Source organism: Oncorhynchus tshawytscha, linkage group LG14 (assembly GCF_018296145.1).
Source record: "Oncorhynchus tshawytscha isolate Ot180627B linkage group LG14, Otsh_v2.0, whole genome shotgun sequence".
NCBI classification, from domain to species: Eukaryota; Metazoa; Chordata; class Actinopteri; order Salmoniformes; family Salmonidae; genus Oncorhynchus; species Oncorhynchus tshawytscha.
This window is the reverse complement of record NC_056442.1, coordinates 59,676,987-59,704,486: the sequence shown is the minus strand read 5'-3', so window position 1 is coordinate 59,704,486 and position 27,500 is coordinate 59,676,987. Positions and strand designations below refer to the sequence as shown.

The following is a 27,500-nucleotide window of genomic DNA, read 5'->3' as shown; positions in this document are numbered from 1 at the left end:
ATGCGTGTGTGTGTGTGTGGTGTGTGTGTCTGTATGTGTGTGTGTGTGTGTGTGTGTGTCTGTATGTGTGTGTGTGTGGTGTGTGTGTCTGTATGTGTGTGTGTGTGTGTGTGTGTGTGTCTGTATGCGTGTGTGTGTGTGTGTGTGTGTGTGTGTGTGTGTGTGTGTGTGTGTGTGTGTGTGTGTGTGTGTGTGTGTGTGTGTGTGTGTGTTGCCTTACCTCTTTCATGGATGACCACTCCAAAGTGTGTGTTAGAAGTCTTGTCCTCTGGGGCTTTAGGGACAGAGACCACCGGAGGCTTGGATGGGTTCTTACTGACTGCTGGGCTCTTCTCTGGAAACAGACAGAGAGACAGAGAGGAAACAGACAGAGAGGAAACAGACAGAGAGGAAACAGACAGAGAGACAGAGAGGAAACAGACAGAGAGGAAACAGACAGAGAGACAGAGAGGAAACAGACAGAGAGACAGAGAGGAAACAGACAGAGGAAACAGACAGAGAGACAGAGAGGAAACAGACAGAGAGGAAACAGACAGAGAGACAGAGAGGAAACAGACAGAGAGGAAACAGACAGAGAGACAGAGAGGAAACAGACAGAGAGGAAACAGACAGAGAGACAGAGAGGAAACAGACAGAGGAAACAGACAGAGAGACGGAGAGGAAACAGACAGAGAGGAAACAGACAGAGAGACAGAGAGGAAACAGACAGAGAGGAAACAGACAGAGACAGAGAGGAACAGACAGAGAGACAGAGAGGAAACAGACAGAGAGGAAACAGACAGAGAGGAAACAGACAGAGAGACAGAGAGGAAACAGACAGAGAGACAGAGAGGAAACAGACAGAGGAAACAGACAGAGAGGAAACAGACAGAGAGACAGAGAGGAAACAGACAGAGAGACAGAGAGGAAACAAACAGAGAGGAAACAGACAGAGAGGAAACAGACAGGAGGAAACAGACAGAGAGGAAACAGACAGAGAGGAAACAGACAGAAAGACAGAGAGGAAACAGACAGAGGAAACAGACAGAGAGGAAACAGACAGAGAGGAAACAGACAGAGAGGAAACAGACAGAAAGACAGAGAGGAAACAGACAGAGAGACAGAGATGAAACAGACAGAGGAAACAGACAGAGAGACAGAGAGGAAACAGACAGAGAGGAAACAGACAGAGAGACACAGAGGAAACAGACAGAGAGGAAACAGACAGAGAGACAGAGAGGAAACAGACAGAGAGGAAACAGACAGAGAGACACAGAGGAAACAGACAGACACAATTAGCTAAAACACTTGGGCTATGAGGAGTTTGGAATCATGGTCAACTGGTAGAAACACAGGAAACATCACCTCAGATCCTTACTGTGTTGTACTGTACTGTGTTGTACTGTACTGTGTTGTACTGTACTGTGTTGTACTGTACTGTGTTGTACTGGACTGTGTTGTACTGTACTGTGTTGTACTGTACTGTGTTGTACTGTACTGTGTTGTACTGTACTGTGTTGTACTGTACTGTGTTGTACTGTACTGTGTTGTACTGGACTGTGTTGTACTGTACTGTGTTGTACTGTACTGTGTTGTACTGTGTTTTACTGTGTTGTACTGTGTTGTACTGTGCTGTACTGTACTGTGTTGTACTATACTGTACTGTACTGTGTTGTACTGTACTGTACTGTGTTGTACTGTACTGTGTTGTACTGTGTTGTACTGTACTGTGGTGTACTGTACTGTGTTGTACTGTACTGTACTGTACTGTGTTGTACTGTACTGTACTGTGTTGTACTGTGTTGTACTGTGTTGTACTGTGTTGTACTGTGTTGCACTGTACTGTGTTGTACTGTACTGTACTGTGTTGTACTGTACTGTACTGTGTTGTACTGTACTGTACTGTGTTGTACTGTACTGTGTTGTACTGTACTGTACTGTGTTGTACTGTACTGTACAGCTTTGTACTGTGTTGTACTGTACTGTGTTGTACTGTACTGTGTTGTACTGTACTGTGTTGTACTGTACTGTACTGTGTTGTACTGTACTGTGTTGTACTGTACTGTACTGTGTTGTACTGTACTGTGTTGTACTGTGTTGTACTGTACTGTGTTGTGTTGTACTGTACTGTACTGTGTTGTACTGTGTTGTACTGTACTGTATTGTACTGTGTTGTACTGTGTTGTACTGTACTGTGTTGTACTGTACTGTATTGTACTGTGTTGTACTGTACTGTGTTGTACTGTACTGTACTGTACTGTGTTGTACTGTACTGTGTTGTACTGTGTTGTACTGTACTGTGTTGTACTGTACTGTGTTGTACTGTACTGTACTGTGTTGTACTGTACTGTGTTGTACTGTACTGTACTGTGTTGTACTGTACTGTACTGTGTTGTACTGTACTGTGTTGTACTGTGTTGTACTGTGTTGTGTTGTACTGTACTGTACTGTACTGTGTTGTACTGCACTGTACTGTACTATACTGTGTTGTACTGTGTTGTACTGTACTGTACTGTACTGTGTTGTACTGTGTTGTACTGCACTGTACTGTACTATACTGTGTTGTACTGTGTTGTACTGTACTGTATTGTACTGTGTTGTACTGTGTTGTACTGTACTGTATTGAACTGTGGTGTACTGTACTGTGTTGTACTGTGTTGTACTGTACTGTGTTGTACTGTACTGTGTTGTACTGTACTGACCCTTGCCGGTCCGGAAGGTGAGCATGGCTGGTTGTCCCTCTCCTGTGACGCTGCGAGCCACCATCAGAACCTCGTACAGACTGGACGACTCCAGCTCAGACAAACGGAGGGTCTTTTCACTGCCGGGCACACGAACCGTATGCCAGCTACCCACCACCCACGTCACGTCATCAACCTATCACAACACAAAGAGAAGAGAGAGAGAGAGAGAGAGAGAGAGAGAGAGAGAGAGAGAGAGAGACAGAGAGAGAGAGAGAGAGAGAGAGAGAGAGAGAGAGAGAGAGAGAGAGAGAGAGAGAGAGAGAGAGACAGAGAGAGACAGAGAGAGAGTGAGAGAGAGAGAGAGAGAGAGAGAGAGAGAGAGAGAGAGAGAGAGAGAGATTCACAATCAGTCCACTGTCACCCCTATCAGACCACAGCAACATCACAGTCTACCTGAACAGAGCAATACTCAATCATGAGGCATCAAAGCCAAAAGAACTGAATAATATTAAGAAATGCTACAGAGAGAGAAGTGTAGAAACCTACCGATACCCACTAATGATCAAAATCCAGAAAAGAGCCGTTAAATTCTACAACCACCTAAAAGGAAGCGATTCCCAAATCTTCCATAACAAAGCCATCACCTACAGAGAGATGAACCTGGAGAAGAGTCCCCTAAGCAAGCTGGTCCTGCTGGTCCAGGACAGAAACACAATTAGACCCAACCAAATCATGAGAAAACAAAAGATAATTACTTTACACATTGGAAAGAATTTACATAGAAGCAGAGCAAACTAGAATGCTATTTGGCCCCAAACAGAGAGTACACAGCTGCAGAATACCTGACCACTGTGACTGAACCAAACGTAAGGAAAGCTTTGTCTAGTCGTGGCCAAACGATGACACAAATATTAATTTTCACAAAGTCTGCTGCCTCAGTTTGTATGATGGCAATTTGCATAAACTCAAGAATGTTATGAAGAGTGATCAGATGAATTGCAATTAATTACAAAGTCCCTTTTTGCCATGAAAATGAACTGAACCCCCAAAAAACATTTCCACTGCATTTCAGCCCTGCCACAAAAGGACCAGCTGACATCATGTCAGTGATTCTCTCGTTAACACAGGTATGATTATTGATGAGGACAAGGCTGGAGATCACTCTGTCATGCTGATTGAGTTTGAATAACAGACTGGAAGCTTCAAAATGTGGGTGGTGCTTGAATCATTGTTCTTTCTCTGTCAACCATGGTTACCTGCAAGGAAACACGTGCTGTCATCATTTCTTTGCACAAAAAGGGCTTCACAGGCAAGGATATTGCTGCCAGTAAGATTGCACCTAAATCAGTCATTTATCAGATCATCAAGAATTTCAAGGAGAGCGGTTCAATTGTTGTAACGAAGGCTTCAAGGCGCCCAAGAAAGTCCAGCAAGCGCCAGGACGGTCTCCTAAAGTTGATTCAGCTGTGGGATCGGGGCACCACCAGTACAGAGCTTGCTCATGAATGGCAGCAGGCAGGTGTAAGTGCATCTGCACGCAAGACTTTTGGAGGATGGCCTGGTGTCAAGAAGGGCAGCAAAGAAGCTACTTCTCTCCAGGAAAAACATCAGGGACAAACTGATTGGACTGCTGAGGACTGGGGTTAAGTCATTTTCTCTGATGAATCCCCTTTCCGATTGTTTGGGGCATCCGGATAAAAGCTTGTCTGGAGATGACAAGGTGAGAGCTACCATCAGTCCTGTGTCATGCCAACAGTAAAGCATCCTGAGACCATTCATGTGTGGGGTTGCTTCTCAGCCAAGGGAGTGGGCTATCTCACAATTTTGCCTAAGAACACAACCATGAATAAAGAATGGTACCAACACATCCTCTGAGAGCAACTTCCATCCAGGAACAGTTTGGTGACGATCAATGCCTTTTCCAGCATGATGGAGCACCTTGCCATAAGGCAAAAGTGATAACAAAGTGGCTCGGGGAACAAAACATAGATATTTCTGGTTCATGTCCAGGAAACTCCCCAGACCTTAATCCCATTGAGAACTTGTGGTCAATCCTCAAGAGGCGGGTGGACAAACCACACCCCACAAATTATGACAAACTCCAAGCATTGATTATGCAAGAATGGGCTGCCATCAGTCAGGATGTGGCCCAGAATTAATTGATTGACAGCATGCCAGGGCGGATTGCAGAGGTCTTGAAAAAGAAGGGTCAATACTGCAAATATTGACTCTTTGCATCAACTTCATGTAATTGTCAATAAAAGCCGTTGACACTTATGAAATGCTTGTAATTATACTTCAGTATTCCATAGTAACATCTGACAAAAATATCTGAAGACACTGAAGCAGCAAACTTTGTGGAAATTAATATTTGTGTCATTCTCAAAACTTTTGGCCACGACTGTATGAATAGACTCAGTGAGCATAGCCTTGCCATTGAGAAAGTCTGCAGTAGGCTATATACAGTGGTAAATGTGTGGGGGTACATGTTAGTCACGATAATTTGTACAGTAGGTGGGGGTAAAGTGACTATGCATAGATAATAGACGGTGAGTAGCAGCAGTGTAAAAACAAAAGGGGAGGGGGGGTCAATGTAAATAGTCCGGTGGCTATTTGATTAATTGTTCAGCAGTCTTATGGCTTGGGGGTAGAAGCTGTTAAGGAGCTTTTTTGTCCTTGGTAACGCCTGCGGTAGTAGAGAAAACAGTTACATAATTCTTTAACTGGGGCGGGGCCTTCGCCAGGGTTGCAATCTGAGCCCTGCACTCTTCAACATTTACATCAACGAATTGGCCACTATTCTAGAAAGATCCTCAGCCCCTGGTGTTAGTCAGCACAGTTCAGAAGTGAATTGCCTGCTGCCGGTGGCTCCCGAGTAGCATAGCATCCCGCTGATGATGAGCACTACAGTCCCTGACTCGAATCCAGGCTGTATCACATCCGGCCGAGATTGGGAGCATGGCGGTGCACAATTGGCCCAGCGTTGTCCGGGTTTAGCCAGAGTAGGCCGTCATTGTAAATAAGAATTTGTTCTTAACTGACTTGCCTAGTTAAATAAAGGTTAAATATAATAACAATAAGTATCTGTCACCCACAGCACATGGCCTACAGCAGAGCCTGGACCTGCTAGAGCAGTACTGCCAGACCTGGGCCCTGGCAGTAAACCCCCACAACACATGGCCTACAGCAGAGCCTGGACCTGCTAGAGCAGTACTGCCAGAACGGGGCCCTGGCAGTAAACCGCAAAAAGACTAAAATAATGATTTTCCAGAGAAGATCCAGATCTCAGGGAATTAGACCAAAGTTCTCAATTGGTACAATATTTTTAGAGTACTGCACACAACTACAATTACTGAGGTTTAAAAATAAGCTCAACTGGACACTTTAATGAGGCAGTGAATGAACTGAGAGAGAAAGCACGCAGGGCATTCTACGCCATTAAAAAACAAATTGAAATTGAAATACATATTAAAATTTGTCTAAAACTAATTGAATGTGTCATTGAATTGCAATTTGCACGTTGTGGCAGCGAGGTGTGGGGTCCACTTGCAAAACAAGATTTCCCTGTCAACAATGCATGCAGGGCAGAATTAGGCCAATATCCACTAATATTAAAAAGTCCGAAAAGAGCAATTAAGTTTTGTAAACATCTAAAATACAGTGACCCCCTCTCATATCATTACCAAGCCCTGAAATGCCAAGAGCTGAGTAAAGAAAATAGTCCCCTCATCCAGCTGGTCCTGGGGCTGAGTTCACAAACCTGTTCTACTAACACACTGAAGTCTCAGTCCCCTCATCCAGTTGGTCCTGTGGCTGAGTTCACTAACCTGTTCTACTAACACACTGAAGTCTCAGTCCCCTCATCCAGTTGGTCCTGTGGCTGAGTTCACAAACCTGTTCTACTAACACACTGAAGTCTCAGTCCCCTCATCCAGTTGGTCCTGTGGCTGAGTTCACAAACCTGTTCTACTAACACACTGAAGCCTCAGTCCCCTCATCCAGCTGGTCATGGGGCTGAGTTCACTAACCTGTTCTACTAACACACTGAAGCCTCAGTCCCCTCATCCAGATGGTCCTGAGTTCACTAACCTGTTCTACTAACACACTGAAGCCTCAGTCCCCTCATCCAGCTGGTCCCTGAGTTCACTAACCTGTTCTACTAACACACTGAAGCCTCAGTCCCCTCATCCAGCTGGTCCTGAGTTCACTAACCTGTTCTACTAACACACTGAAGCCTCAGTCCCCTCATCCAGCTGGTCCTCCTGAGTTCACTAACCTATTCTACTAACACACTGAAGCCTCAGTCCCCTCATCCAGCTGGTCCTGGGGCTGAGTTCACTAACCTGTTCTACTAACACACTGAAGCCTCAGTCCCCTCATCCAGCTGGTCCTGGTGCTGAGTTCACTAACCTGTTCTACTAACACACTGAAGCCGCAGTCCCCTCATCCAGCTGGTCCTGAGTTCACTAACCTGTTCTACTAACACACTGAAGCCTCAGTCCCCTCATCCAGCTGGTCCTGAGTTCACTAACCTGTTCTACTAACACACTGAAGCCTCAGTCCCCTCATCCAGCTGGTCCTGAGTTCACAAACCTGTTCTACTAACACACTGAAGCCTCAGTCCCCTCATCCAGCTGGTCCTGGGGCTGAGTTCACTAACCTGTTCTACTAACACACTGAAGCCTCAGTCCCCTCATCCAGCTGGTCCTGGGCCTGAGTTCACTAACCTGTTCTACTAACACACTGAAGCCTCAGTCCCCTCATCCAGCTGGTCCTGGGGCTGAGTTCACTAACCTGTTCTACTAACACACTGAAGCCTCAGTCCCCTCATCCAGCTGGTCCTGGTCCTGGGGCTGAGTTCACTAACCTGTTCTACTAACACACTGAAGCATCAGGACCAGAACATCCAATCAATCAGACTAAAACAAATTACAACACAGTCAAAACAAAACGACATTACTTATTGGGAAACACAAACACAAAGCTAAATGCAATACTATCTGGCCCTAAATCGACAGTACACCGTAGCTAACTATTTGACCATGGTTACTGATCAAAACCTTAGAAAAACCTTGACAAAGTACAGGCTCAGTGAGCACAGCCTTGCCATTGAGAAGGGTAGACACAGGAAAACCTGGCTCCCTGTAGAGGAAAGGCTGTGCAACCACGGCACCACAGCAGAACCTGAGACGGAGCTGCATTTCCTGACAAAATGTCAAAAATATAAAACACTTAGAGAATGTCATTACCCCAAATGTTACTGTTGTTAATGTTGTCCCGTTGACCAAAGTAAAGTAAGCTTTGGCAATATGTACATTGTTACATCAGAAGAGAGAAAGGGAGACAGAAAGAGAGAGAGAGAGGCCAGGAGAGAGAGAGAGGCCAGGAGAGAGAGAGAGAGAGAGAGAGAGAGAGAGAGAGGGAGAGAGAGAGAGAGAGAGAGAGAGAGAGAGAGAGAGAGGAGAGAGAGAGAGAGAGAGAGAGACAGAGAGAGAGAGAGAGAGAGAGGAGAGAGAGAGAGAGGGAGAGAGAGAGAGAGAGAGAGAGGCCAGGAGAGAGAGAGGCCAGGAGAGAGAGAGAGAGAGAGCCAGAGAGAGAGAGAGAGAGAGACAGAGAGAGAGAGAGAGAGAGAGAGAGAGAGAGAGAGAGAGAGGGAGGGAGGGGGAGGCCAGGATAGAGAACCAAGTAACAGCAACCACAACAAAGACAAACAGACAACACAAAATGAATCAGAAAGAACAAAACCCTGTCCTCAAACATTTACATCAATAGTAGGGTTGTGAGCTCACTTCCCACGGGGGGACCAGTATGAAAATGTAAGTTTCTGGATTCTGCCAGAGTTCTTTTCCAACAGTGAATCATCACAGAGAAAATGGCGTATGCAACAACAATGCCCGTGATAATTCTCAGTCACTTTTTCCAGGGCCAGCAACTTCTGAGTCGCGCTGCCAATACAATCTTAACAAGAACTGTTTGGGTTTTATAGTCAGAGAGAGCTTATTAGTGAAGAAAACACAGGCTTTTAAAAAGGAAATGACCTAGTGCTGTAGCTAGAGTGGGCATGGGTCCTATACCTTCTCTGCTTTAATGAACACATTACACAGAGTTAGCAGTTGGTTTGGGCACCGGGCACCGGGGAGCGGTTATGTGTCGGGGGTCAAGCTAACAGCTGATTACTAGACAAAAGCTCCTACTCTGCTCTACTCTACTCTGCTCTACTCTACTCTACTCTACTCTACTCTACTCCGCTCTACTCTACTCTAGTCTGCTCTACTCTACTCTACTCTACTCTACTCTACTCTACTCTGCTATGCTCTACTCTGCTCTACTCTACTCTACTCTACTCTACTCTACTCTACTCTACAATGCTCTACTCTACTCTACTCTACTCTACTCTGCTATGCTCTACTCTGCTCTACTCTACTCTACTCTACTCTACAATGCTCTACTCTACTCTACAATGCTCTACTCTACTCTACTCTACTCTACTCTACTCTGCTATGCTCTACTCTGCTCTACTCTACTCTACTCTACTCTACAATGCTCTACTCTACTCTACAATGCTCTACTCTACTCTACTCTACTCTACTCTACTCTACTCTATTCTACTCTAGTCTGCTCTACTGTACTCTACTCTACAATGCTCTACACTACTCTACAATGCTTTACTCTACTCTACAATGCTCTACTCTACTCTACAATGCTCTACTCTACTCTACAATGCTTTACTCTACTCTACTATACTCTACTCTGCTCTACTGTACTCTAAAATGCTCTACTCTACAATGCTCTACTCTACTCCACAATGCTCTACTCTACTCCACAATGCTCTACTCTACTCCACAATGCTCTACACTACTCTACAATGCTTTACTCTACTCAAAATGCTCTACTCTACTCTACAATGCTCTACTCTACTCTACAGTGCTTTACTACTCTACTCTACTCTACTCTACAATGCTCTACTCTACTCTACAATGCTCTACTCTACTCCACAATGCTCTACTCTACTCCACAATGCTCTACTCTACTCTACAATGCTCTACTCTACTCCACAATGCTCTACTCTACTCTACAATGCTCTACTCTACTCTACAATGCTCTACTCTACTCCACAATGCTCTACTCTACTCTACAATGCTCTACCCTACTCTACAATGCTCTACTCTACTCTACTCTGCTCTACTCTACAATGCTCTACTCTACTCTACAGTGCTCTACTCTACTCTACTCTGCTGTGCTCTACTATACTCCGCTGTACTCTACTCTATTCTACTCTGCTCTACTCTGCTCTACTCCGCTGTACTCTATTCTACTCTGCTCTACTCTGCTCTATTCCGCTGTACTCTACTCTACTCTACTCCGCTGTACTCTACTCTGCTCTATTCCGCTGTACTCTACTCTACTCTACTCCGCTGTACTCTACTCTACTCTACTCCGCTGTACTCTACTCTACTCTACTCCGCTGTACTCTACTCTACTCTACTCCGCTGTACTCTACTCTACTCTACTCCGCTGTACTCTACTCTACTCTACTCCGCTCTTATTGTTGTTGTTTTAACAGGTCGATCAGCTATAAAGAATAAAATAGAATAGATTGTGGCTTACATCAATTTTAATTGTCTGCATCATTTCCAATCCCCCATATATATTTTTTTATAAATATATCTATATATTTTTTTTATATATATTTCCCTTTATTATTTTCCCCTAACCCTACCACCCATCCCCTAATTTGAGTAATTGAATCCATTTTAGAATAAGGCTGTAAAGTAACAAAATGTGGAAAAAGTCAAGGGGTCTGAATACTTTCCAAATGCACCGTATATATAAATTCCAGTCCTACTTTATCAAAGGCCTTTTCAAAGTCAGCTATGAGTACCAGGCATGGTTTCTCCATATTGTTTTATTATTTTAATTTAACCCTTATTTAACCAGGTAAATTGACTGAGAACACATTCTCATTTACAGCAACGACCTGGGGAATAATTACAGGGGAGATGAATGAGGCAATTGTAAACTGGGGATGATTAGTTGACCAATAAATACCAGCTTGGGAATTTAGCCAGGACACCGGGGGTTAACATCCCTATAAGTGCCATGGGATCTTTAATGACCTCAGAGAGTCAGGACACCCGTTTAACGTCCCAGCCAAAACACAGCACCCTACACAGGGCAACATCCCCAATCACTGCCCTGGGGAACTTTTTCTAGACCGGGGGAAAGGGTGCCTCCTACTGGCCCTCCAACACCACTTCCAGTAGCATCTGGACTCCCATCCAGGGACTGGCCAGGCCCAACCATGCTTGGCTTCAGAAGCGAGCCAGCAGTGTTATGCAGGGTGGTATGCTGTTGGCTCAACATTCATCATTGTATTCTATTGGTTCCAGTAATTGTCTTATATTATCTCCAATGTATCGTCCATGTAAAAAAAACTGTCTGATTAGAATGAATAATATCCGACATAATATCCGACAATACATTTTTAATTCTATGCACTATTCTAGAATTGTTGCATCACAACACTGAAGCACAAGGGGCCTCACATGTTTTTAATGGACTGGATCTTTATATTTACCACCTGGGTCCTGTTTCAGTAGTAATGAAATCAGACCTTCTTGTTGAGTATCTGATATTCTACCATTTTTATAGGTGGTTAAATAATGGTCCTCTGAGTATATCAAAACAAGTTTGGTATATCTCCACTGGTATACCATCTAGCCCTGGAGTTTGGTATATCTCCACTGGTATACCATCTAGCCCTGGAGTTTGGTATATCTCCACTGGTATACCATCTAGCCCTGGAGTTTGGTATATCTCCACTGGTATATCATCCACTGGTATATCTCCAATGGTATATCTCCACTGGTATACCATCAGCCCTGGTAGTTTGGTATATCTCCACTGGTATGCCATCCAGCCCTGGAGTTTGGTATCCTTCCACTGGTATGTCATCCAGCCCTGGAGTTTGGTATATCTCCACTGGTATGTCATCCAGCCCTGGAGTTTGGTATATCTCCACTGGTATGCCATCCAGCCCTGGAGTTTGGTATATCTCCACTGGTATACCATCCAGCCCTGGAGTTTGGTATATCTCCACTGGTATACCATCCAGCCCTGGAGTTTGGTATATCTCCACTGGTATGTCATCCAGCCCTGGAGTTTGGTATATCTCCACTGGTATGCCATCCAGCCCTGGAGTTTGGTATATCTCCACTGGTATACCATTGGTATATCTCCACTGGTATACCATCTAGCCCTGGAGTTTGGTATATCTCCACTGGTATACCATCTAGCCCTGGAGTTTGGTATATCTCCACTGGTATGTCATCCAGCCCTGGAGTTTGGTATATCTCCACTGGTATGTCATCCAGCCCTGGAGTTTGGTATATCTCCACTGGTATGTCATCCAGCCCTGGAGTTTGGTATATCTCCACTGGTATGCCATCCAGCCCTGGAGTTTGGTATATCTCCACTGGTATGTCATCCAGCCCTGGAGTTTGGTATATCTCCACTGGTATGTCATCCAGCCCTGGAGTTTGGTATATCTCCACTGGTATATCTCCACTGGTATGCCATCCAGCCCTGGAGTTTGGTATATCTCCACTGGTATGCCATCCAGCCCTGGAGTTTGGTCTATCTCCACTGGTATGCCATCAGGCCTGGAGTTTGGTATATCTCCACTGGTATATCTACTGGTATCATCCAGCCCTGGAGTTTGGTATATCTCCACTGGTATGTCATCCAGGCCTGGAGTTTGGTATATCTCCACTGGTATATCATCCAGCCCTGGTTTGGTATATCTCCACTGGTATGTCATCCAGCCCTGGAGTTTGGTATATCTCCACTGGTATGCCATCCAGCCCTGGAGTTTGGTATATCTCCACTGGTATGCCATCCAGCCCTGGAGTTTGGTATATCTCCACTGGTATACCTCCACTGGTATGCCATCCAGCCCTGGAGTTTGGTATATCTCCACTGGTATGCCATCCAGCCCTGGAGTTTGGTATATCTCCACTGGTATACCATCCAGCCCTGGAGTTTGGTATATCTCCACTGGTATACCATCTAGCCCTGGAGTTTGGTATATCTCCACTGGTATGCCATCTAGCCCTGGAGTTTGGTATATCTCCACTGGTATGTCATCCAGCCCTGGAGTTTGGTATATCTCCACTGGTATACCATCTAGCCCTGGAGTTTGGTATATCTCCACTGGTATACCATCTAGCCCTGGAGTTTGGTATATCTCCACTGGTATACCATCTAGCCCTGTAGTTTGGTATACCTCCACTGGTATGTCATCCAGCCCTGGAGTTTGGTATACTTCCACTGGTATATCTCCACTGGTATATCTCCACTGGTATATCTCCACTGGTATATCTCCACTGGTATGTCATCCAGCCCTGGAGTTTGGTATACTTCCACTGGTATATCTCCACTGGTATATCTCCACTGGTATGTCATCCATTGGTATACCTCCACTGGTATACCTCCACTGGTATATCTCCACTGGTATACCTCCACTGGTATATCTCCACTGGTATATCTCCACTGGTATATCTCCTCTGGTATACCTCCACTGGTATATCTCCACTGGTATATCTCCACTGGTATATCTCCCCTGGTATATCTCCACTGGTATACCTCCACTGGTATACCTCCACTGGTATACCATCCAGCCCTGGAGTTTGGTATATCTCCACTGGTATATCTCCACTGGTATATCTCCACTGGTATGCCATCCAGCCCTGGAGTTTGGTATATCTCCACTGGTATATCTCCACTGGTATATCTCCAGCCCTGGTATATCTCCACTGGTATGCCATCCAGCCCTGGAGTTTGGTATATCTCCACTGGTATCCACCATCTCCAGCCCTGGAGTTTGGTATATCTCCACTGGTATATCTCCACTGGTATATCTCCACTGGTATGTCATCCAGCCCTGGAGTTTGGTATACTTCCACTGGTATGCCATCTAGCCCTGGAGTTTGGTATATCTCCACTGGTATGCCATCTAGCCCTGGAGTTTGGTATATCTCCACTGGTATGCCATCTAGCCCTGGAGTTTGGTATATCTCCACTATGCCATCACTGGTCTATCTCCACTGGTATACCATCTAGCCCTGGAGTTTGGTATATCTCCACTGGTATGCCATCCAGCCCTGGAGTTTGGTATATCTCCACTGGTATGCCATCCAGCCCTGGAGTTTGGTATATCTCCACTGGTATACCATCTAGCCCTGGAGTTTGGTATACCTCCACTGGTATGCCATCTAGCCCTGGAGTTTGGTATACCTCCACTGGTATATCTCCACTGGTATACCTCCACTGGTATATCTCCACTGGTATACCTCCACTGGTATGCCATCCAGCCCTGGAGTTTTCCCAGACTTAAAGGCTTTAATTGCATCAAGAAGTTCCTCCTCTGTAATTTACCTTCACATGAGTCTTTCTGTACAGATGTTCCTTTTACATTACTAATAGGAAAAAAATCCATACAATTAACTTTGGTTAGAGGAGATGAAGGAGACTGAAATGAAAACATATGCCTAAAGTACTCTTTCAAAATATTGTTAGGTGGATCATGGGTGAATCATTGAATTTCAATGTTGAAAATTAAAAAATAATTTATTGGATTTTCCATCCAGTATATCTCACTATATCTCACAATGTTACTGGTAGTCTGTAGGGTATCTACAGATGGACTACTCAAATAAAGTGTTCCCCTCTACTCCACTACCCCATACTACACTACCCTCTACTCCACTACCCCATACTACACTAGCCTCTACTCCACTACCCTCTACTCCACTACCCCCTACTCCACTACCCCACTCCACTACCCCTCCACTACCCCCTACTCCACTACCCTCTACTCCACTACCCTCTACCCCCTACTACTCCACTACCCTCTACTCCACTACCCCTACTCCACTACCCCCTACTCCACTACCCCCACTACCCCCTACTCCACTACCCCTCCACTACCCCACTACCCCCCACTCCACTACCCACTACCCACTACTACCCACTACCAGTCTACTCCACTACCCCACTCCACTACCCCACTACCCCTTCCCACTACTCCACTACCCTCTACTACCCCACTCCACTACCCCCTACTCCACTACTACTCCCCTCTACTCCACTACCCCCCTCCACTACCCTCTACTCCACTACCCTCTACTCCACTACCCCCTACTCCACTACCCTCTACTCCACTACCCCATACTACACTCCAGTCTACTCTACTCCACTACCCTCTACTCCACTACCCCATACTACACTCCAGTCTACTCTACTCCACTACCCTCTACTCCACTACCCCTACTCCCTACCCTCTACTCCACTACCCCCTACTCCACTACCCTCTACTACCCACTACTACTCCACTACCCTCTACTCCACTACCCCCTACTCCTCCAGTCCCACTCCACTACCCTCTACTCCACTACCCCTACTCCACTACCCCTACTCCACTACCCTACTCCACTACCCTCTACTCCACTACCCCTACCCCTACTCCACTCTCCACTACCCTCTACTCCACTACCCCTACTCCACTACCCCTACTCCACTACCCCCCTACTCCACTACCCCTCTACTCCACTACTCCACTACCCTACTCCACTCCACTACCCTCTACTCCACTACCCCCACTCCACTACCCCCTACTCCACTACCCCACTCCACCCCTACTCCACTACCCTCTACTACCCACTACCCCCTACTCCACCACCCCTAGTCACTCCTCTACTCCACTACCCCTACTCCACTAACTCCACCCCTACTCCACTACCCCACTCCACTACCCTCTACTCCACTACCCCTACTCCACTACACCCCTACTCCACTCTCCACTACCCTCACCCTCCACACCCCAGTCTACTCCCTCTCCACTACCCCTACTCTACTACACTACACTCCACTACTACACTACTACCCTCTACTCCACTACTACTCCACTACCCTCTACTCCACTACACTCCACCCTCTACTCCACTAGTCTCCACCTCCACTACTACTCTACTACACTCTACTCCACTCACTCTACTCCACTACACTCACCCACTAGTCTCCATCCACTCACTCCACTACTCCACTCTACTACTCTACTCTCTAGTCTCTACTACAGTCTACTCCACTACTCTACTACACTCTACTCCACTCTAGTCTCCACTCCACTCTACAGTCTACTCCACTCTACTCTACTACACTGTACTCCACTCTACTCCACTCTACTCTACTCTACTCTACTACACTCTACTCCACTCCACTCTAGTCTCCTTCACTCCACTCTACTAAACTCTACTCTACTCCACTCCACTCTACTCCACTCTACTACACTCCACTCTAGTCTCCACTCCACTCTACTCCTCTACTACACTCTACTACACTCTACTCTACTACACTCCTCTACCACACTCCCCTCCACTCCCCTCCAATACACTCTACTACACTATACTACACTCAACTATATTCAACTACACTCTACTACACTCCACTCTATTACACTCTATTCTACTATACTCCACTCCACTCTACTCCACTCTACTCCACTCTATTACACTCTATTATACTCTACTCTACTCCACTCTACTGTATTCTACTCTACTCTACTCCACTCTACTGTATTCTACTCTACTCCACTCTACTGTATTCTACTCTACTCCACTCTACTGTATTCTACTCTACTCTACTCCACTCTACTGTATTCTACTCTACTCTACTCCACTCTACTGTATTCTACTCTACTCTACTCCACTCTACTGTATTCTACTCTACCATTCTCTACTCTACTACACTCCACTCTACTCCACTCTATTATACTCTACTCTACTACACTCCACTCCACTCTATTATACTCTACTCTACTCCACTCTACTCTACTCTACTACACTAACATGCAGGTGCTTTATCCCTACCTAGAGCCTGGAGTTTTTCCTGGTCAGGGTACAACAACATGGTAAGCAAAACTCCTGTTCCTCCCCCTCTGGACTCACCTTGCGGTACTTGACAAAGTATGCGTTGATTGGATGTCCCCAGTCACGGCCCGCCCTCCACTCCAGGTCATAGACATCAGGTTTGTGAGTCTGAGGAGGGCTAGTAATGATTGGTGCTTCAGGGGTGGGCCGGTCGCTGCTCCTCTCTGTTGGTTGGCCCATGGTGTCCCATAGCCCATCCCCTTCTCCTAGCCCCTCCCCTAGCCCTTCCCCTTCCTCCTCGGGTGGGAGGAGCTCATCTCCCTCGTCGCTCTGGATTGGGTGGACGGAGGTGGGTGGAGCGTCGATCAGAATATCAGCGGTGGAACCAGGCTGAGGTTCTTGTTCTTCTAGAGATAGAAAGAGAAGTTTCAGATTAAACCAGGCTGAGGTTCTTCTTCTAGACATAGAAAGAGAAGTTTCATATTAAACTGTATCCAAGTATAAGATCGAAGCTTGAAACTTTGATCACAAATCATATTGTGATGTTTTTAATACATTTTCTTGCTATGAATTTAGATGCAAATAAACTGAATGTTCTTTCTGGGGCCGGTTGCACCAGTTGTTATGAAACGCTAGGTTAGCCGTAGCTACGCTCTTAGAAATAAAGATGCTATCTAGAACCTTACAAGGTTCTTCGGTTGTCCCCATAGGAGAACCCTTTTAAGAACCCTTTTTGGTTCCAGTTAGAACGTTTTTGGGTTCCGTGTAGAACCCTTTCCACAGAAGGTTCTACATGGAACCCAAAATGTTCATACCTGGAACCTAAAAGTTTTTTTCCCTATGGGGACAGCCGAGGAACCCTTTAGAAACCCCATCTTTTTCTAAGAGTGTACGTTCGACTATGTGACCCGTATTTACACCAGTTGCACCAACCAAAAACAAGACTAATTGAAGCTAAGTCCGGCGTAGGCAATGCGCACTCATGAGCTTTGATGCTTCATAACGATGGTTGCTAGGCAGCGCCCGTTACTAAGCTGTTACCATCCTTGTGGCAGTTGCAAACTTTGCCAGGCATGTCACTTCGCCCATCACTTCGCACGGCCCATCATTATTCCGACTACAACTACACGGCCCATCATTATTACGACCACAACTACACGGCCATCATTATTACGACCACAACTACACGGCCCATCATTATTACGGCTACAACTACACAGCCCATCATTATTACGACTACAACTACACAGCCCATCATTATTACGACTACAACTACACGGCCCATCATTATTACACAATAATCAACTAATGAATATTGAAAACATGTTTTAAATGGTTGGTTATTTGAAACTCCACCCTGTAAAAGTACAGCCCATCAGTTATTACGAGTATATTACAGTATATTACGGTATCATTACAGTATATTACAGTATATTACAATATTACAGTATATCATTATTACGACTATATTACAGCCCATCATTATTACACATTTTATAATCAACTAATGAATATTGAAAACATGTTTTAAATGGTTGGTTATTTGAAACTCCACCCTGTAAAGAGTACAGTATATTACAGTATATTACAGTATATTAGAGTATATTACAGTATATTAGAGTATATTACAGAATATTACAGTATATAACAGTCAGTGACGGTCGGTGTGATTTTATTTTCATGAGCAGGGCCTTATTTCTATTACAGCATACTGGATGACTGTCCTTCATTTTCCATTCACCCAGTTCAATGTAACATTGACAGGTTTAAGCTACTACAAGATACTCTAATGGTCCATATACCCATCATGAGGTTGCTACAACCTCATTCCATTTTCTTGAATATACCCCTAATGAATACACCCCTAATGAATACACCCCTAATGAATACACCCCTAATGAATACACCCTGATGAATACACCCCTGATGAATACACCCCTAATGAATACACCCCTGATGAATACACCCCTAATGAATACACCCTAATGAATACACTAATGAATACACCCTAATGAATACACCCCTAATGAATAAACCCTAATGAATAAACCCCTAATGAATACACCCCTGATGAATAAACCCCTAATGAATACTAATGAATACACCCCTAATGAATACTAATGAATACACACCTAATGAATACACCCCTAATGAATACTAATGAATACCCTAATGAATACACCCCTGATGAATACAATGAATACACCCCTGATGAATACACCCCTGATGAATACACCCTAATGAATGAATAAACCCCTAATGAATACTAATGAATACACCCCTAATGAATACTAATGAATACACCCCTAATGAATACACCCCCCCTAATGAATACACCCCTGATGAATATGCTAATGAATACACCCCTAATGAATACACCCTGATGAATACCTGATGAATACACCCCTGATGAATACACCCCTAATGAATACTGATGAATACACCCTGATGAATACACCCTAATGAATACACCCCTGATGAATACACCCCTGAATGAATACACCCCTGATGAATACACCCCTGATGAATACACTAATGAATACACCCCTGATGAATACACCCTAATGAATACACCCCTGATGAATACACCCCTAATGATGAATATACCCCTGATGAATACTAATGAATACACCCCTGATGAATACACCCCTAATGAATACTAATGAATACACCCCTGATGAATACACCCCTGATGAATACACCCCTGATGAATGAAACACTAATGAATGATGAATACACCCCTGATGAAATACACCCCTGATGAATACACCCCTGATGAATACTAATGAATACACCCCTGATGAATACTAATGAATACACTGATGAATACCCCTGATGAATACACCCCTGATGAATACACCCCTGATGAATACACCCCTGATGAATACACCCCTAATGAATACACCCCTGATGAATACACCCCCAATGAATACACCCCTGATGAATACACCCCTAATGAATACTAATGAATACACCCCTAATGAATACTAATGAATACACCCTGATGAATACACCCCTGATGAATACACCCCTAATGAATACACCCCTGATGAATACACCCCTAATGAATACACCCCTGATGAATACACCCCTGATGAATACACCCCTGATGAATACACCCCTAATGAATACACCCCTGATGAATACACCCCTGATGAATACTAATGAATACACCCCTGATGAATACACCCCTAATGAATACTAATGAATACACCCTAATGAATACTGATGAATACACCCCTGATGAATACACCCCTGATGAATACACCCCTAATGAATACACCCCTGATGAATACACCCCTGATGAATACTAATGAATACACCCTTAATGAATACTAATGAATACACCCCTAATGAATACACCCCTGATGAATACACCCCTAATGAATACCAATGAATACACCCCTGATGAATACCACCCTGATCACATGTCAACATAGTTCCCTTTCATACCAGACAGATACAAACAGCTTGTTGTCTATATAATTCCTTCTCCACCTCTATCTACGAGCTCTACTTCCTCCCTCCTCGTCCCTTCCCCGTCCCGTTTGTGGACTTCAATGAACAACTCATCAGTTATATGTGACCAGGCGAAGAAACCTTTCCAAGCCAAACCTTCATATTATAACCGCTAAGGGCTCCACACATCGTTGTCATCATATCTTTATTTGTGTTTTATTTCCCTTTTATTTAACCAGATAGGCCAGTTGAGAACAAGTTCTCATTTACAGTTGAAGTCGGAAGTTTACATACACCTTAGCCAAATACATTTAAACTCAGTTTTTCCCAATTCCTGACATTTAATCCTAGTAAAAATCCCCTGTCTTAGGTCAGTTAGGATCACCACTTTATTTTAAGAATGTGAAATGTCAGAATAATAGTAGAGAGCATGATTTATTTCAGCTTGTAGTTCTTTCATCACATTCCCAGTGGGTCAGAAGTGTACATACACTCAATTAGTATTTGGTAGCATTGCCTTTAAATTGTTTAACTTGGGTCAAACTTTTCGGGTAGCCTTCCACAAGCCTCCCACAATACGTTGGGTGAATTTTGGCCCATTCCTCCTGACAACATGTCAACAGTCTTTATATACGTTTTTAGGCTTGTTTTTTTGTTAAATGATCTTTTTGCTACATTGCTGCCATAAGATGAGGGACAGTGTCTGACAGACCAACCAACCTGCACATGTCCTCTATGCTTGTTGTTGTTGTTATGTTAATATTTATGTTAATATTGTACCAAAGTAAGCTTTGGCAATATGTACATTGTTATGTCATGCCAATAAAGCACATTGAATTGAATTGAATTGAGAGAGATGGAGACAAAAGGGGAGAAGGTGAGAGAAGGAGAGACAGAGAGAGAGAGATGGAGAAAGAATGGGATAAAGCTACAGAGAGCGAGAGAGAGAAGGAAAGACAGAGAGAGAGAGATAGCTGGAGAGAGAATGGGAGAAAGTGAGAGAGAGAGAGAGAGAGAGAGAGAGAGAGAGAGAGAGAGCTGGAGAGAGAGAGAAGGAGAGACAGAGCTGGAGAGAGAAGGAGAGACAGAGAGAGGGAGAGCTAGAGAGAGAATGGGAGAAAGTGAGAGAGAGAGAGAGAAGGAGAGACAGAGCTGGAGAGAGGAGAGAGAGAGAGTGAGAGAGAATGGGAGAAAGTGAGAGAGAGAGAGAGCTGGAGAGAGAGAGAAGGAGAGACAGAGCTGGAGAGAGAAGGAGAGAGAGAGAGAGAGAGAGCTGGAGAGAGAATGGGAGAAAGTGAGAGAGAGAGAGAGCTGGAGAGAGAAGGAGAGACAGAGAGAGAGAGCTGGAGAGAGAAAGAGAGAGAGAGAGAGAGAGAGAGAGAGCTGGAGAGAGAAGGGGAGAAAGTGAGAGAGAGCGAGAGAGGGCTGGAGAGAGAGAGGGAGGGAGAGAGAGAGTGTATTTCTCTCTCTAGGTGTAGTGTAGCTGGGGATGATTCTCCTGGTATTTGAATGGTTGCTGTGAGGAATGTGGGCAGCTGGCGCGCTCCCATATCCCAGGTTAGTGTTACCAGTTCCAAGCCTGTTGATTTAGTAAAGTGAACCCACTGCTGCCTGCCTGCCACACACACCCAAAAAACAGTCCCCTACCCTCCCCTGCTCTGTCCCCTTTCCCTGCTCAGTTCCCTACCCTCCCCTGCTCTGTCCCCTTTCCCTGCTCAGTTCCCTCCCCTCCCCTGCTCTGTCCCCTTTCCCTGCTCAGTCCCCTACCCTCCCCTGCTATGTCCCCTTTCCCTGCTCAGTTCCCTCCCCTCCCCTGCTATGTCCCCTTTCCCTGCTCAGTTCCCTCCCCTCCCCTGCTCTGTCCCCTTTCCCTGCTCAGTTCCCTACCCTGCTCAGTCTCTACCCTGCTCTGTTTCCTACCCTTCCCTACTCTGCAGAGACGGCAGGGTAGCCTAGTGGTTAGAATGTTAGAACGTTGGACTAGTAACCGAAAGGTTGCAAGTTCGAATCCCCGAGCTGACAGGGTAGAAATCTGTCGTTCTGCCCCTGAACAGGCAGTTAACCCACTGTTCCTAGGCCGTCATTGAAAATAAGAATTTGTTCTTAACTGACTTGCCTAGTTAAATAAAGGTTAAAAATAAAAATAAAAAAGACAGAGTTAGGGGCTAGGGGTATTAGGTCAAAGATAGATTCTCCACAGCCTATATATCACAGTCACAGATCAGTCCATCAGCTATATATCAGAGTCACTGATCAGTCCATTAGCTATATATCACAGTCACAGATCTGTCCATAAGCTATATATCACAGTCACAGATCAGTCCATTAGCTACATATCACAGTCACAAATCACTCCATTAGCTATATATCACAGTCACAGATCACTCCACCAGCTTTATTTATTTATTTTATTTTAACCCTTATTTTACTAGGTAAGTTGACTTAGAACACATTCTCAATTACATCAATGACCTGGGGAATAGTTACAGGAGAGAGGAGGGGGGATGAATGAGCCAATTGGAAGCTGGGGATGATTAGGTGACCATGATGGTATGAGGGCCAGATAACTGGAGTAGGTGACCATGATGGTATAAGGGCCAGATAACTGGAGTAGGTGGCCATGATGGTATAAGGGCCAGATAACTGGAGTAGGTGGCCATGATGGTATGAGGGCCAGATAACTAGAGTAGGTGGCCATGATGGTATAAGGGCCAGATAACTGGAGTAGGTGACCATGATGGTATAAGGGCCAGATAACTGGAGTAGGTGGCCATGATGGTATAAGGGCCAGATAACTGGAGTAGGTGGCCATGATGGTATAAGGGCCAGATAACTGGAGTAGGTGGCCATGATGGTATAAGGGCCAGATAACTGGAGTAGGTGGCCATGATGGTATGAGGGCCAGATAACTAGAGTAGGTGGCCATGATGGTATGAGGGCCAGATAACTGGAGTAGGTGGCCATGATGGTATAAGGGCCAGATAACTAGAGTAGGTGGCCATGATGGTATGAGGGCCAGATAACTGGAGTAGGTGGCCATGATGGTATGAGGGCCAGATACCTGGAGTAGGTGGCCATGATGGTATGAGGGCCAGATAATTGGATGTGGGATGGTGGGGAGGGAACTGGAACCTAGCAACACAAATATACATCAATCAATTAATAAATACATCAATCAAATGTATTTATAAAGCCCATTGACCGGAACAGTTGAACTGTGACCGGAACTTTCTTAGCAGGAGCTCAACGCTGGCCAGCTAAACATAAACAGAACAGAGAAACGAACACAACTGACAGTGTACTCCTTTAAAGACAGCCGACAGTAAACAGTTTATATATACAACAATATCAGAGATGATCTGATAACAACCTCTGGTGCCTGGTACCTGGTAACCCACAGAGCCAAAGATCTGCCGGGACCATGTTTTAATACTCAGCTTATCTAACTCACATCTAGTTCTCACTGTAACCACACCAGTGTTGCTGCACATCATAGCAGAATAAATCTATCTTTCTGCACTGAGAGTTGGAGGAGGCAGGAGAGAACAGAACGAAGGGAGCTCTGGTCTCAGCTCAGACCACGACCACACTATCTCTCAGCTCATGTCTGGTATCAGCCCAGACCACTACCACACTATCTCTCTGCTCTGGTCTCAGCTCAGACCACTACCACACTATCTCTCTGCTCTGGTCTGGTCTCAGCTCAGACCACGACCACACTATCTCTCTGCTCTGGTCTGGTCCCAGCTCAGACCACTACCACACTATCTCTCTGCTCTGGTCTGGTCTCAGCTCAGACCACTACCACACTATCTCTCTGCTCTGGTCTGGTCTCAGCTCAGACCACTACCACACTATCTCTCTGCTCTGGTCTGGTCTCAGCTCAGACCACTACCACACTATCTCTCTGGTCTGGTCTGGTCTGGTCTCAGCTCAGACCACTACCACACTATCTCTCTGCTCTGGTCTGGTCTCAGCTCAGACCACTACCACACTATCTCTCTGCTCTGGTCTGGTCTCAGCTCAGACCACTACCACACTATCTCTCTGCTCTGGTCTGGTCTCAGCTCAGACCACTACCACACTATCTCTCTGCTCTGGTCTGGTCTCAGCTCAGACCACTACCACACTATCTCTCTGCTCTGGTCTCAGCTCAGACCACTACCACACTATCTCTCTGCTCTGGTCTCAGCTCAGACCACTACCACACTATCTCTCTGCTCTGGTCTGGTCTCAGCTCAGACCACTACCACACTATCTCTCTGCTCTGGTCTGGTCTCAGCTCTTCAAGTGCAGTCGCAAGAACCATCTAGCGCTATGATGAAACTGTCTCTCAAGAGGACCGCCACAGGAAAGACCCAGAGTTACCTCTGCTGCAGAGGATCAGTTCACTAGAGTTACCTGTCTCTCATGAGGACCGCCACAGGAAAGACCCAGAGGTACCTCTGCTGTGATGAAACTGTCTCTCATGAGGACTGCCACAGGAAATGAAGACCCAGAGTTACCTCTGCTGCAGAGGATCAGTTCACTAGAGTTACCTGTCTCTCAAGAGGACCGCCACAGGAAAGACCCAGAGTTACCTCTGCTGCAGAGGATCAGTTCACTAGAGTTACCAGCCTCAGATTGCAGCCCAAATAAATGCTTCACAGAGTTCAAATAAAAGACACATCTCAACATCAACTGTTCAGAGGAGACTGCGTGAATCAGGCCTTCATGGTTGAATTGCTGCAAAGAAACCACAACTAAAGGACACCAATAAGAAGAAGAGACTTGGTTGGGCCAAGAAACACGAGCAATGGACATTAGACTGGTGAAAATCTGTCCTTTGGTCTGATGTTTCCAAATTTGAGATTTTTGGTTCCAACCGCTGTGTCTTTGTGAGACGCAGAGTAGGTGAGCGGATGATCTCCAAATGTGTGGTTCTCACCATGAAGCATGGGGCAGGAGGTGTGATGGTGTGGGGTGCTTTGCTGGTGACACTGTCTGGGATTTATTTAGAATTCAAGACACACTTAATCAGCATGGCTACCACAGCATTCTGCAGCGATACGCCATCCCATCTGGTTTGGGCTTAGTGGGAATATAATTTGTTTTTCAACAGGACAATGACACAAAACACACCTCCTGGTTGTGTATGGGCTATTTGACCAAGAAGGAGAGTGATGAAGTCCTGCATCAGATGACCTGGCCTCCACAATCAACCGACTTCAACCCAAATTAGATGGTTTGAGATGAGTCGGACTGCAGAGTGAAGGAAAAGCAGCCAACAAGTGCTCAGCATATGTGGGAACTCCTTCAAGACAGTTGGAAAAGCATTCCAGATGAAGCTGGTTGAGAGAATGCCAAGAGTGTGCAAAGCTGTCATCAAGGCAAAGGGTGGCTACTTTGAAGAATATCAAATATAAAATACATTTTGATTTGTTTAACACTTTTTTGGTTACTACATGATTCCATATGTGTTATTTCATAGTTTTAATGTCTTCACTATTTTTGTACAATATAGAAAAGAGTAAACAATATAGAAAACCCCTTGAATGAGTAGTTGTGTCCAAACTTTCGACTGGTACTGTATATTATACTACCTGGTACTGTATATTATACTACCTGGTCCTGTATATTATACTACCTGGTACTGTATATTATACTACCTGGTACTGTATATTATACTACCTGGTACTGTATATTATACTACCTGGTCCTGTATATTATACTATCTGGTCCTGTATATTATACTACATGGTACTGTATATTATACTATTTGGTACTGTATATTATACTACCTGGTACTGTATATTATACTACCTGGTACTGTATATTATACTACCCGGTACTGTACTTCCATTCCATTTTCAACTGGTTCCCGGGGGACCTTCAGACGATACTTGTGAGGCCTGTGGGCGCCCTAGAGAAGAACCCGAGTCTCTCACCTTTCCACAGAGGGGTCATATCAGCTTGAAGCCCAAACTGTTTGGACTCTATAGTCAGAAGTTGGCGGATTGGCTGTAACCGACTTCAGACGAGGAAGTGATCCACAGGTAGATGTGGAAGTGATCCACAGGTAGATGTGGAAGTGATCCACAGGTAGATGAGGAAGTGATCCACAGGTAGATGTGGAAGTGATCCACAGGTAGATGTGGAAGTGATCCACAGGCGGATGTGGAAGTGATCCACAGGCGGATGTGGAAGTGATCCACAGGTAGATGTGGAAGTGATCCACAGGTAGATGTGGAAGTGATCCACAGGCGGATGAGGAAGTGATCCACAGGTAGATGAGGAAGTGATCCACAGGCAGATGTGGAAGTGATCCACAGGCAGATGAGGAAGTGATCCACAGGTAGATGTGGAAGTGATCCACAGGTAGATGTGGAAGTGATCCACAGGTAGATGAGGAAGGGAACCACAGGTAGATGAGGAAGTGATCCACAGGTAGATGTGGAAGTGATCCACAGGTAGATGAGGAAGTGATCCACAGGTAGATGAGGAAGTGATCCACAGGTAGATGTGGAAGTGATCCACAGGTAGATGAGGAAGTGATCCACGGGTAGATGTGGAAGTGATCCACAGGTAGATGTGGAAGTGATCCACAGGTAGATGTGGAAGTGATCCACAGGTAGATGTGGAAGTGATCCACAGGTAGATGTGGAAGTGATCTACAGGTAGATGTGGAAGTGATCCACAGGTAGATGTGGTGGATTGAGACACATCCAATTAAATAACAGATATCTGTCTAGTTTAAATGAACAGATTTTTATGGGGATTTTTGTTATAAGCTAATTAGATTTAGAGATCGACTCTAGGGGGTAAACCTAACCCTAACCTTAACCCAAACCTAACCCTTAAGCCTAAAATAGCCTTTTTTCTTGTGGGGACTGGCTAAATGAATTTTCCTTGTTTTACTATCCTTGTGAGGACTTCTGATCCCCATAAGGATAATAAAACCAAATACACACACACACACACGCTCAGAGCCATCCAAGGCTACTCTTTCCATTCCTCTGTCCCTGAGTTTATCCCTGGTGGCCAGCATGAAGGTAGCTCTGACACAAAAACAGGAAGCGAGAGACGTGGGGAAGATGGAGAGGGGCTAAGGGAGAGCTACTACTTCAACCTACTCCCTAAACCAGCAGGGAGAACAGCCCATTTTCTCATACAATCACTTCCTGATACCCCACTACTTTAGGAGAGTACACTGTACCTGATTGGAGGGTGAGCCTGCCAGCTGACTGGGCTGAGCCAATCACGTTGTCCACCAGGCACTGGTACACACCGACGTCCTGTGATGTCACCCTTTTGATGCAGAGGGAGGAGCCTGAAATTTGGAGGCGGGGCGAGGGGGCGATGGGGGCAGAGTTGAAGAGCCAGGTGACATTGGGGGTGGGGTTTCCCTTGGCAACGCAGGTGAAGCGAGCGGTGTCTCCAGGTGAGACAGACTGGTCAGACAGATTCCTCAGGA

At 45.2% G+C, this 27,500-nt stretch overlaps 1 protein-coding gene across 2 annotated transcripts in view; it reads right to left on the bottom strand.

Annotated features, from left to right (window-relative positions):
• The window catches only part of cdon (cell adhesion associated, oncogene regulated), a 138,396-nt gene that overhangs the window by 37,831 nt on the left and 73,065 nt on the right, over positions 1-27,500 (bottom strand). Inside the window, exons 7-10 of one of the 2 annotated variants that reach the window (XM_042297772.1) lie at positions 27,243-27,500; positions 16,667-16,992; positions 2,682-2,856; positions 221-334 (exon numbers count right to left, since the gene is read on the bottom strand). The exon at positions 27,243-27,500 is cut by the window's right edge and continues 12 nt beyond it. In XM_042297772.1, coding sequence (XP_042153706.1) covers positions 221-334; positions 2,682-2,856; positions 16,667-16,992; positions 27,243-27,500 — 873 coding nt within the window. Of the gene's footprint in view, positions 1-220; positions 335-2,681; positions 2,857-16,666; positions 16,996-27,242 lie in introns of both variants that reach the window. The other variant, XM_042297771.1, reaches the window with a different exon arrangement.